At 36.8% G+C, this 13,294-nt stretch overlaps 2 protein-coding genes across 2 annotated transcripts in view; one reads left to right on the top strand and one right to left on the bottom strand.

Moving 5' to 3' along the window:
• Positions 1-4,096: 4,096 nt before the first annotated feature.
• LOC137029264 (RYamide receptor) lies at positions 4,097-5,158 on the bottom strand. Its single transcript, XM_067398840.1, has one exon. It carries the CDS (start codon positions 5,156-5,158, stop codon positions 4,097-4,099), a length of 1,062 nt encoding a protein of 353 aa, XP_067254941.1.
• A 2,494-nt stretch (positions 5,159-7,652) lies between these two features.
• The window catches only part of plekhf2 (pleckstrin homology domain containing, family F (with FYVE domain) member 2), a 38,789-nt gene continuing 33,147 nt past the window's right edge, over positions 7,653-13,294 (top strand). Inside the window, exon 1 of the mRNA XM_067393627.1 lies at positions 7,653-7,851. The gene's annotated coding sequence lies outside the window, so the exon portion shown is untranslated. The remainder of the gene's footprint in view (positions 7,852-13,294) is intronic.

A 13,294-nucleotide genomic window follows, 5' to 3' on the forward strand; every position in this document is an offset into this window, starting at 1 on the left:
TTCAAGCAGGGACAGACCTGTAAAATCTGCATACTGATTGTCCAAATAGAGCAGTTATGGAATCTGAGCGCTAAAATGCTGCTGGATTTGGTCGTTGCTCATTTTACAGCATGCAAATATGCATAACTTTTTCTCCCAAATAGTTTTCTGAGGTTTTATATTTTAACGTATGTAACTGTGTCACAAATTAAACCAATACATCATGCATGTATGTGACTTTCATATATTCCGTGGAGGCAAACAGCCACCAGCAAAGGCAAATTAGAGTAATGCGACCTTCCTCCTAGTATGTGCCAGTTTTACAGTGGCAATTCCGGGTCATAATTTTTATGGATGCCAGACACGCATCCTTCATTATGACCTCATAAACGTCAGTTTAAATAGACTTGTTTTGCAGGATATAAATTAACAAACAGGAACTCAGGATTAATGAAAAGCACTTTGCACAAAAAATTTACATAAAATGTAGCATTGCATCAACTCTGTTACAGTAAAATAAGCAATAAATAAGATGAACTATACAATACTAGCACTAAATTCAATTATAATCTCAGCTATTTAAAATCTTAAAGGGTTCTGTGAGCTTCTTCATAATTATTTAGGTGTTCCCATCATTACATTTTTACAGATTTAGTTTTAATTAATTAAATTCATTTTTTATTTTAATTACATTTCATGAATTAAACAGCTCATAACCATACTTTATCAATGGATATAAAATGAAATAACCTATTAAACATGAAAATATTGTTCAATCATTTTAGTAATTTCTCCCTAACCATTTTGGCATAAAGGTTTTTTTTTTTTTAAATTGAGTCCCCATTGAACCTATTGCATGAAGAGTATAGCATGAGTGTGTTTTATATAGTATTCTATGACCTCAAAGTGAGGTGAACATACACACACACATATATACTGGCCTCCTGCACATACACGTGACTGCCACACACTCCAGAGGCTTCCCCTCCGTTACAAAATGTGTAGTGAAAAAAATAAATAAATAAACACAGTTTACTAGAGGCCCTATATGAGTAAGGCAGCTGCCATATTTTATTGTGATAAATAACGATCTTGCTATTGCTGAAATGACATTGAAAAAAACTAAAAAAAAAGCTAAAGCCAGGCCATCTGCCCTCCTCCCAAGGTCTTATGGGAATTGGACAGCCCCTGGGTTCAAAACTGGACCCTCCAGGCTTGTCACATCTACGAGGGGGCAAATGATTGGAGCTTCACCAGACAGTAATCTCAGAAACAAGATTAAAGACAGCTTAGTAAAATTCAGACTTACGATTAACATTTGCCTACTCTGCTGGATCTTTAGATGCATCATGTAGTTGCAACACATCTGTGTGAGTGTATTTGTATGATGAGAGATTAAAGGTTTTGACGGGCATGTTGTCCATTTGAAACATTAAGGCACGTGTGAAGCACTGAGATTTAGCTCAGTATATTTCTGTAATTGTGATAAAATATGTATAGTATAGTATAGTTAATTAGTCTAGGGATTCCCAACCAAGTTCCAGTACTGCATGTTTTCCATGTCTCCTTGATCAGACACGCCTGATTCAGATCACCAGCTCAATAGTCGAGACTCCAAGACCATTTCCATTCCATTTTTTGGAACGTGGTTGGGAACCAATGTATTAGAGGATTATATGTTTAGCTAATTTAAGAAACAGACAATTAAAGTGCATTGTCATGGTCAAAGAAATACTTGGGTTTGGGATTAAATCAATTAAAACAGAAATTTAATGAAGAATGCTTTATTGTATATAGTACAAAACTGTGCAAAAGAATAATGGTCTGAATAAATCAATCAATCAATGAATATCAACCATAGTTTGGTATAGTATACAGTAATGTGTTGGCCCTTTTGTGATAAGAGAAACAAACTATGTGAATACACTGATGAGAAATGCATTTGTGTTGTATGACACACCCTTCTAGTACTGACTGTAAAAATTACATAAGCCAATGAACAATTAACCCTATATTAATTTGTACTTTAGCTCCCAAGAGTTTACATTGATCCTTTACATATCAGTTCTTTGTTGAGTGTATTTTATATATACACACACACACATTTTATTGAAGCCACACAATATCTTGAAATATCAGTTCTCAGTATTAATGAAAAAAAGACAAAAGCAAATCAGTATCCTACAGAAGCATCCATGTTACAAGTATGTATAAGGACTTTGCAGATGAACAGCTCATAACCATACTTACCACAAATGCAGATTTGTGGGACTTTCGTGATCCATGCTTATGTATATTCAAATGCTTGGTGAAATCTTGTGACAATGAAAAGTCATGCAAAGTTTAGAATAAATCAAAAGAGTTGACCTGAGGGTAGCAGCAGCAGATGCCACTCTACAGGTGGTTATGAAGGCATTAAATCCCATAGGCACCTTAACTGTGACCTAATGTTGGATGTTTAGGCTGATAATAAAAAAACATAGTAAGTTTGATTACAAGGGATGATCCATATCCATAATATGTCTTTAAGAAAGACACTTAACCTCAAGTTGATCCTGGGAGATTGGAAAAGCTGGCATGTTTAAGGGTTAGTTCACCCAAAAATGAAAATTCTGTCATTAATTAATCACCCTCATGTCGTTCCACACCCGTAAGACCTTCGTTCACCTTCAGGAACATAAATTAAGATATTTTTGATATATTTTTGAAATCCGATGGCTCAGTGAGGTCTCCATTGACAACAAGATAATTAACATTTTCAAATTCCTAAAAAGGCACTAAAGACATTTAAAATGTGACTACAGTGTTCATGTGACTACAGTGGTTCAACCTTAATGTTATGAAGTGACGAGAATACTTTTTTGTGCTCCAAAAAAAACAAAATGATGACTTTATTCAACAATATCTAGTGATGGGCGATTTCAAGACACTGCTTCATGAAGCTTTATGAATCTTTTGTTTCGAATCAGTGGTTCGGAGCGCTTATCAAACTGCCAAAGTCACGCCCCCCAGTGGTGAACCATTGAAATTTAGAAACTTTTCGAAACACTTAAGAGGTAATGTGAAATTATGTGACTTTGGCAGTTTATTTTTATCAAAAATATCTTAATTTGTGTTCTGAAGATGAGCGAACGTCTTACGGGTGTAGAACGACATGAGGGTGAGTAATTAATGATAGAATTTTCCTTTTTTTGGGTGAACTAACCCTTTAAGATGGCGGCTGTGTTTAGTAGGGGTGCAACAGTTCTCGGTAAAAAAATCGAACCGTACGGTTCTCCACTCACGGTTCGGTACACGCTTGCACCGCGGTCCATCTCGAATGACGACATACCTATTGGATAACATGGTTTGTTTAAAATAGCAACGTGGAAAACAGACAGAGTTCATATAATGTATGTTTCAGTCGATGGATGCGCAAAACGTTACAACAACGATAATCAAAAAGCGTGGACAAAACAGTCACTCTTTGTAAACTTTTTTCAATGCGAGTGCTGTCTAATATCCAGTCATTTACGCCGTCATCACCCGGGTGTTGATAGCGCGCGAGCGCAGATGAGACCTGAACAGCACACGTTGCTATCTGTGTTTAAACTAAACTAATTCAGTCTATGATTTAAACAGAACAAGACGCGAAAGAGAACTCGCGCACTGTGAGAAGATTTGTGTGCGCTCATCCGAAGCGCGCACATGCTTATTTCAGTCAGCGCACAAATACTGAGTTCTCTTTCAAGTCTATTTGAATATTTGCTTTATTGTATTTATTTGTGATGTTGCTTGTAGTTTGATTGTTTGTTCTTATTTTCTTTATTATCTATTACTATTTTCCCTAAACATAGCACATACCGAACCGTGCCGAAACCGTGACCCTAAAACCGTGATACGAACCGAGCCGTGAGAAATTTGAACCGTTGCACCCCTAGTGTTTAGTATGGTTACTAGCTGTTCTAAGGTGGACCTTGCCGGCAACAAACCAGCTATTTTTATAAGCTAGTATATGGAACATTGTAGCTGGTACGCCAGCTAATAACCAGCTTGCTCCATGTAATGCCCAGATACTAGCTTAAGGGGCCTGTTATAAATACAGTAGCACCAACTAAATTGGGCTACTGATCAGTAATTAGGTTTGCTTGACTATTTCCTCATTGAGTTTCCCCTCATTTACAGTGTTTTCATACTCAGTTTTTTTGGGCGCAGTGTTCAAATGAGCGGATATGAGCAGCTGATACACACGACTTCTGAATTTCTGGTCTCTCACACCATATATAATAACATTCCAGCAGCTGTTCGTGGTTAAAATCCAAAAGGCAAAAAACGAAAAAGTGCACCATTCGTTTCCCAACACATTTCCAACTACAAACACGGCGATGGGAGTGAAAGAAGCAGTGAAAGCCAACGTCAGAGTGCCTATCGTCTTGGCAGCCTTGATGTCGGAGAAGGTTGGTTTCGTTGCGCTTTGCCTCTCTGTCTCTGCAAGATGTTTTCTTCTTTTTGAATGCTGGCGGATTGTGGTGAGCGATATGATATTGATGACAACAGTACCTCCGAGCAGCGTGAAGTCAAAGGCAGGGAAGAGTAAGAGAATGTTCCAAGCCTGGGATGGGAAGTCTGCGCTTCCCAGCGCGTAATTGCACATGCGGCTGCAAGGATTGTACTCCAGTGCGATTTCATTGCTGAAAACCATTGGAGATACTGCCAGGAAAAAACTGCCCATCCAGGAAAAGACTATTAGTATGCTTGTTCTTTTTTTAGTTATGACAGATTCCTTGTGCAGTGGTTTCAAAACGGCTATGCTCCTTTCAATGGTCAGGAGGAAAATGGTTGTAATGGACACTAAAGTGCATCCTGCAAACACAGGTCCGATGAAACTGCACGGGTGGAAAGGTGTGGATTGGGAATTGCGCGCTGTCCACTCCGGCATTGAACTGTAGATCATGAGGGATATTTCAGCATAAACTGAAACGGGTACCACAAAAATTCCCACAGCCAGGTCTGCCACGGCCAGCGAGGCTTTTAAATAACCCTGTGGAGTGTGGAAATGTTTAGTTCCAAAGACCACTGCTAATGTCAAGAGGTTTCCAAAGAGTATGGCAAGTATCAGTGATATCATGAAGACCACCATGAGTATCTTATTGGTCGTGGTACAGCAACACACACTGCAGTTTGCAAGCTGCTCTGGCATTCTTGTTCAGCTGCGCGTAAATTCCTGTCAGTAGCACAGTGGGATTTCTCCTCTTGGCTCGGAGGCAAGGCACGGCAACCTACGCATGGTGCTCTGTCCAAATTGAGAAATTCACACCTGCCAAGAGCAATGATATAATGATGAATATCACGTTATGAATAAATGGCAACACTTTTCATGCAGAGGATATTCAACAAAAATGGTTCATTTTTATCTGTTCACAAGACATTAACTATTAAAAGCTGACACCAACTACTACTACTAGGCTACTGCCAGCATTTTGGCCACATCTATACAAAAATACAGTATACCTTTTTATTTAGAATTATTATTTTGTCTGCAGCTATGTTTTTTTTTTTAGTTATTAGTTGTAGTTATTTAAAAAAAAAAAAAGTATTTATTCTCTCTATATTGTCTACTGGAAAGTAGGCTACATTTTATTAAAACGTCTGGTTGAAGAAGTTACGGATCAGATGCAATCAGCTTTTCAAAATGGAATAGCCATCCATTTGTCGAAATGACCCAAAGACGAAAATTTCACAAATTTACACTGAGTAGGCTACTATCAGAAAACACCATACGATTAGAGTAATACTACATAGGCTAGATGTGTGTAATGCATATAGCATTATTGTAATGAGGTACAGCTGATGTGAACATACCTTCAAACGAAAATCCAAATCTTCAACTTCTCGTCGTCTTTCAGCACATTTGAGAAAATATTCTATTGGAGTCCGGAATATTCTATGAAGACTTTTTTTGGAAAATCTTTTCACAATTTATAAGCAACCCCCCACAACTTAGCCTTAGTTTTGCATTTAGAGAAATGGGGAAATGTCCTCTGCAATCCCCTTTCTCTGACTGCTCTTTACATTCCGCTTGTGCACGAACAGCGTTGAGCGCGTGCAGTAATACCAGTCTGACGCGCACTGTTGCAGTCACTGGATTCCCCAATGGCTATTGTTTACTTTTCCCACAATTACTATGTAGGCATAAGCATTAGGGAAGCTATAAAATGATCAATCATCATAGATAATCAACTAGCGCTCAGTTATTAAAGCACCACGCCATTAACCAAAAAGAAATTGGGTTTTTTTGACGGGGTGTGCAAGAAAATCATTTAATTGCAACTAAATGCAATAAACAAAGTGACACCTTAAAATAAACTGAAATCATAAAATAAAAATAAACGTTTTATTATTTTGTTTGCACCCTAATAAGACAGGGGTGTATACCTTTGTGTGCAAACAGGCAGGCACCTGGGGGCAGCAGAGAGTTTCACTGCAAATTGCATTTCAGTGTTAAAGGTGGATCAATCATGTGAACCCTAAAATTATCTTCAGAAATAAATTTAACATCTGTTCTTACGGTAGATTATATATTTGATTTGGTTTTTAATTCTTATGCTTAATAGTGTAAACGGATTCATTTCTGACCAAACAGTAAAGCAATAAAAATACCCTATAAAAATATATATAATATATATATATATATATATATTCATAATATAAAGTTAAACATACTCCAATCACTTCATCACACCAGAAATAACCAGCAACTTAATTGACAACAATGAAAATGAAAAATGAAAATCTTTATAACAGAGCTGTTCCATGACATCCAACCTGCTGTCAGCATTGCTGCATTGTAATCAGCAAAGCAGTTATAGTTTCAGTGTGGTATGGGTATTGCATATACATGACAATGCTATTCTCTGCAGAAACAAGAAATACAGTGAATGGCCTTAATATAGATGTGCTGAATCACCAGCGGCCACTTCCCTCACACAACACAGGAAAACATTCTTGGGATTCTTTGGTACTATGAAAACAGAGAAATGCTTGCTGCCACTTTTTTGTGTTTACTAGAGTACTTAAATGAAGCTTATGCAAAACAATATAATATACAACATTAATGGTTTTCAGTCTTTTTGAGAAAAAAAAAAATGCACTGAGACAAAAGGTTTATATTGTGAGTGAATAAAGGTGGGTCTAGTTGGTATTTATACCATATCTTTTACATAAACAGCTAGAAGCATTGTGAAACTGCAAAACATGGCATTAAACACTTAATGATGGAAATTAGAAAACTTTTTTGTTGTTTGTTGTTATGCATGTCAACTTACCTGAGAAAGACCAAGGTCATGTGTGTTTACTGCAAACCTAAAGAAAATATAGGTTAATTGTCATTATAACCCAATAGCCCATTTGTAAAACTAAAGTTTATGACTTTATAACTTTGCAGTTATCAGTTGGGACTATTTTTACTACTCAACTTGGTTATTAAATCCACTGTTGATTACCACACACACACACAACCCATATGAGGCAGTTATAAATCTGCGGTTTATTCCTAAGAAACATGCAAGTGCATGTTTACAGCGGGAAAGAAAAGTGAAATGAACTACAGGAACACTAGACAACGTTAAATACAAGGATCAGTGTTTATCCAGATTAGTCCCTGCCCCTTCTCCCACACCACCCCGACCCGGAGTCACGCTAATGACGCTTACATTCCCTGCTCCTGCCCTCAGCCATATTGAAACTGCAGTTTGCGACTTTGGCTGCCCGGGAAGGTGGCAGACGAACCTCAAACTGACGCTTTTTGCATTTGGAATTTAAATATTTTTGCTACTGGAAAACTTACCAGAGATTGTGGCTTTGCATCTACAGCCGTTGATCAGTTGCGTTGAGGTAAGTGCGCGCGTGCCTGAACTTGCGGAGCTCGAGAATAGTCTCCATTCGCGCCTGTCAGAGCAAGTTGTAGTTGTTGTACTATTACTTGTTTACCGTGGTTTTATTTTATTTTTTATTTCGGCTACAGTGGTGTTAGTGAAACGTGTTTCAGTCAGTTAAGTTTGAAAGCTGTTGGAGGAGGTCAAGGAACTATTCGTGCGGTATGGGACAGTCCATGCGCCTTGTTAGCTTATAGCATGCTAACGTGAGGGAAAACTTTGTCAAAGACAAAATGTAAAACTGAATTGACAACAACAATATAGGTGGTTTGTGGTTTGGATATGTTCCTCTAATTTATAGCTCATTTTAGTCAGTCAATATCAAGTTCTTGTACAAACTTGTGGGGGTTGCTATTCTGGTTGAGCTGTCAGTGTGTCAAAACAAGTAACTTTAAGACTATTAAGTCAAAAAAGAAGTTAAAATAGAACTATATGAAAAAGTACATTCATTCAGTCTGGTTTCAAACTTTAGGGTTTTGATTTAACGAAACATCAGAAGTTTTACTATTATTATTAACGTCGCCTGACAGCTAGTGATCGGTGAGTCATCGAAACTAGTGAAAACCACCCAACCCGTTCTTGCCTAAACAGCTTGACAGCAGTCAGTAGTAGTAGTTGGAAAACTGAGGAGTAGCAGTTTTTCTTTTCTCAAATCGCATGTCATCGAGTACATTTGCAATTACTTTAGATATAAGGTCTCGTACGGTTTGCTAGTAACACAGTTGTGGTGGTTTGGACTTAGAAGGTATGGATATACTAGGACGAAATGACATGGGTAATAATATTATACAGCGTCAAACTGTGCACGAAAAAAGTAGAGGACCTTTTTTTTAAAAAACTTTTTAGTTGCTGTAAATCCATGAATTAAGGAAGCAGTCCTAGACTGATTTTGCTTCTTTTTTTTTTTTTTTTTTTTTTTTTTTGCTTCACAATAGGAATACATTTTCTTATAACCACACACTGAGCATTCATTATAGAGGTTTTTTTTTTTTTTTTTTTAAACGAGCCCTCAGAAATGTTTAATATATAGTATCGTGAGAGTTTCACTTCTGCATTCATATGGCTGTTTGATTCACACCTGCACTTTTAAAAAGGCCACTGGATTTGGGTGTTTCTTTTTGAGAGTATAGATAAATGTGAATTACACAACTTTTCTGGTAAATTTTAAGTAAATTTGGTCAATAAGGTCTTAACAGTCATATATAAGACTGTTTGGAATTGTTTAGCCTGAAATGATACCACTTGACGATGAATGTCTTACTACTTTCACTTCAATAGAGACTGTTGACTAATTTTGACTATTTTTATTTTTATATGTAATTGAAATGAGGAAGAAAGAAAAAAAAAAGTATTCAGCATATTCCCAATCATTTAATGTTGTCTGGTTGCACAGCTGATATTCAACAGGTGGTGTAACCATGTAAATTCTTGATTTAAATCAACAAATGGTCAAAGTGAACAAACGGCTGAAAATGGATTGTGATTATCTGTTGTATTGAATGCATTTACTGGTATATTCTGTCTTAAAAAGTAAAATCGGATTCTAAAGATACTAAATATACCTGGCCACTATAGAATGCAGTAATTCTAAATTAATATGAATAAAATAGGCTACTCAACCACACACAAAAAAAATGTTAGGCACTGCAGACGCTCAAGGGTTACTTTGCTACATGACAAAATAAAACTGTCAAAAAAATGAATTTAAACACTTTGAAATGATGTTTAACAATTGAAACTTGTTTAAACATGTTGTTCGTGAGTCAAAAATATGGCTTACACCAATTTTGAAAAGATTTTTTTAAAATATATATTTTTTGAAGCTTAAAAGATTAGTTTACTTTAAAATGAAAATTTCCCCAAGATTTAGCCATCCTAGGTGTATATTACTTTCTTCTTTCTGATGAACACATATTTTACTTTATAACTTGTTAAATATGGATATTTTTCTTACACAAACACATTACTTTGCTTCAGAAGGCCTTTATTAACCTACGTTTATAATGGATGGATGTGGATGGATGCACTTTCTTCAGCTTCATACTTGTTGGTCCCGTTCACTGCCATTATAAAGCTTGGATGCGTCAGGATATTTAGTATTGTAACTCCGATTGTGTTCATCATAAAGAAGAAAGTCATATGTATAGGATGGCTTGAGGGTGAGTAAAGCTTGAGGTAATTTTCATTTTAAAGTGAACTAATCCTTTAATTTGTCATTAACCCAGGTCTGCTGTGATTTTGCAGAATATTTTTTTCAGCAAAAATCGTAAATGTAAAAGCGATATGTATTCTGAAGAAGATGCTGAGTCAACCATTCATAATGCTCTAAATGAATCTTACAGCAAATAATAATATGATACTCCCAAGGAGCAGCTTGTGCTTATGCAAGTCTGTCTTAGTTGTCAAAGTAGATGTTGTTGAAATGGTGCTGCTAACTTAGTCATGTCTGTAATAATGGGTACAGGCTTATGTCTGAGCAGTGTCAGCAAGACAGGCAGAAAGGTCGAACTTAAAAATGTTATTTAGTGTAATTAAGCAAAAGCTATTTAAGTGATTTTTGTTTTGTTATGCCAAAGATTATGTCCTATTGTCTGTCAAGGACCTGTTTGAACCCCTCGTCTTACAAGCTGTGCACACACAGTTTAATGTATTTTCATTTTCATTGCCTAAATTCAAGGCTCTACTCATTACAAAGCCCAGAACAACATCACTACTGCAATACAATTCTTTTTCAATTATGCATTGATCCACCAGAAACAATTTGGTTTGATTTAAAAGCATAGGTGAGACAAAACTTTACAGATACAGTCAAGTTCCGTGCAGTGTGCAACATTGCAAAAATAGATGAAGAGTGTGTTTATTGTCTTTATATTGTAAAATCTCAGATGATTGAAAGAGATGTTTGTGAATCGCCAGGAGCACAGTCCCTTTTTTATAGACTTGACGTTAATCTTATGTGGTTATAGACATTTGGTTGCACAATAACCTGTATCTGGAATTTCATATTTTTCTTAATAGCTGAGCTTCAGTAAGTGATAATTAATCATTTGCTTTTGTCCCCTCCTTATTGTTGGCATCAACCTCTATTTATAAACCAATGAAGAATTTGGAATCGAGTTGTGACTCCCAAGTCAAAATTGAATTGAATCAGGAGGTGCCTAAATATCCCCACCCATTGGCATGCAATCAAAACAACTTTAACAGATACTAGACAGTAGACACAAAAAGTGTCTATTACTTAATCTATAGAACAGATCCAGTGGTGATTAGTAGGAAATTGGCTTAGGTCTTCAATGTAACCAAGTACCTGGAAATAGTGATTGACCTCATTCCTGAACACAGCTTATTCAAATGTATTTTCAGCTGACAGTGCATGTTGGGCAAGATTCCAAAACACTCCAATAAACCTTGTGTAAGCCGCAAAAGGCCGTATGAGAACTGTACCCTCCAGTCTGAATGTGTGGTGACTGAGGGATAATCTATGGCTTGTTACCAGGCGAGTTGTTTTAGTTATTACACTAAGCAGCACATGCTTTATATTCCTTAAGTCTGAAACAACAGGTTCTTGTGAATTTAGTGTAAAGTCACTGATTTCATGTACAGACTATGCTGAGCGATTTAATGATGCTGGATAATGGTGTAACATTGTTAGCGGTACCAGGACTTCTGCAGTACCATTAGTACTAAGTACTGGGTATATTAGGTATAAACGCTTCCTGCAAACAGATTTCTATTTACAGCATGTTTGTTGTTGTTGTTGTTGTTTTTTTTACAATCATTGAGCATTGTACCCTGTCACAATCATATCTGTTGATTCAACAGTTTTTGCTTTGGTACCGAATTTGATAGAACTGCAAAATTTTACAAAAATCTATTGACCTCTCACAATTTTTTTTTGTTTATGATTAAAAAAAAAAAATTGTTCCAGTATCGATTTTAATTCAAATTAAATTGCTTTATTTTAGTCCTTGCTTATAGACGAGGTGGACAGAAGTTACAGACAAAATGCATTGACCGCCACAAATAGATTTAAACTGTTCCGAAAACGGTCCTGTGGAATGTGTGGGAGAAGCGCTGTTTCCTTTAAAAACAATGTCTCACTTCATGAATATTACATAGTAATGAATGCAATGAAAAGCCCTCGCACTACTCATATAGGCTACGCTTTGCATCAGATATCAATGCTGAGAGAGAAAGTATAAGACGGTATCAAATCTGTGTTGGCGTTGCCGCTAATCCAGAAAGAGCATTATTTCAACCTCATAGTTTCAGTATTTCTGTGATACAATAGTTCAAATTATCATATAAGTACAGGCATAAAAGTTTACTGATATCTACGGTAGCGATTTAAAATAGTTATCACCTTTTGAAAATGGCACTTCAAATAACGACTGTATCGTTTATTTTTTGCCACTAGGTGGCGGCAAATGGCTGTTGAAAATCAGGGGCGCAGGAGACATTTTCAAAGTGAGGGGGTCCAAACGAGAGGGGGGGGGGTTGTTATGACAACGGCCGGTGCACATGCATGCGTCTTTCCCATGGTCTTTCTTTGCTCTAAATTGTAATGGACTGGAGCTCACGTTCTCATCGGGAACACGGGAGCACCGCGATGCAACCGCAAAAGGCACTTTCACTTTCACGATCAAAGTGCACGCCACTGATAAGCATTGTAAATTAAGTATTACAGTATACACATACCAATTAAACGCACAGATCTCCTCTCGTGCGTCCTCCACTGGATGAGGCAATATCACTTTCGTTTTCTATTTCAGATATCTTTTTTATAGATGCTATCAATGCTTTTGCCTTTCAAGATGTAATTCCCAAAATCAAAACAGTCCATAAACTATAAATCCTCACGAAAACTTCAGTCAAGCCAGCTCGCGCGTTAACCTGAGAGATCAGCCTCCTTACCTTAAAGTGTCAAATTTCTCGGTTTCTGAATGGATGGTTTGGTTTGATTGACAAACTCTAACGTTCGGGCATGATTTACATAACATCAACCTGTCCTAAAACGTTAGCATGCTTTGATCGATGGTTTGTAGATCATGTGTTTCTCCGTTCAAAGTGCATTTCCTGTTCACATCCACAACAAAACAGCTGATTATTTACGAACGGAAGCTCACAGAAACGTGAAAATGGTCTCATTTGAAAGAAAATATCCTAAGCTTAAAGATGATATAGTGTGACTAATTGAAGCAGCCCTTATCAAAAGTGCGGGGGTCGACTTCTATCTTTTCAAATCTGCGGGGTCCTGACCCCCCTGTCCCCCGTGCCAACGCCGCCCCTGTTGAAAATGTTTGTCAATGAATCATTTATTTAAGAGAATGTAGTACTGTATGTTGCTTGTGAAATATGACTCATAATACATAATTTACAGTCTGTATGAGTGTATGATTCAA

This window comes from Chanodichthys erythropterus, chromosome 2 (genome assembly GCF_024489055.1).
Source record: "Chanodichthys erythropterus isolate Z2021 chromosome 2, ASM2448905v1, whole genome shotgun sequence".
Lineage (NCBI taxonomy): Eukaryota > Metazoa > Chordata > Actinopteri > Cypriniformes > Xenocyprididae > Chanodichthys > Chanodichthys erythropterus.

Bases quoted from the DNA above. Each gene is read 5' to 3' on its own strand.
- LOC137029264 (XM_067398840.1), bottom strand. From the start codon at position 5,158: ATGCCAGAGCAGCTTGCAAACTGCAGTGTGTGTTGCTGTACCACGACC.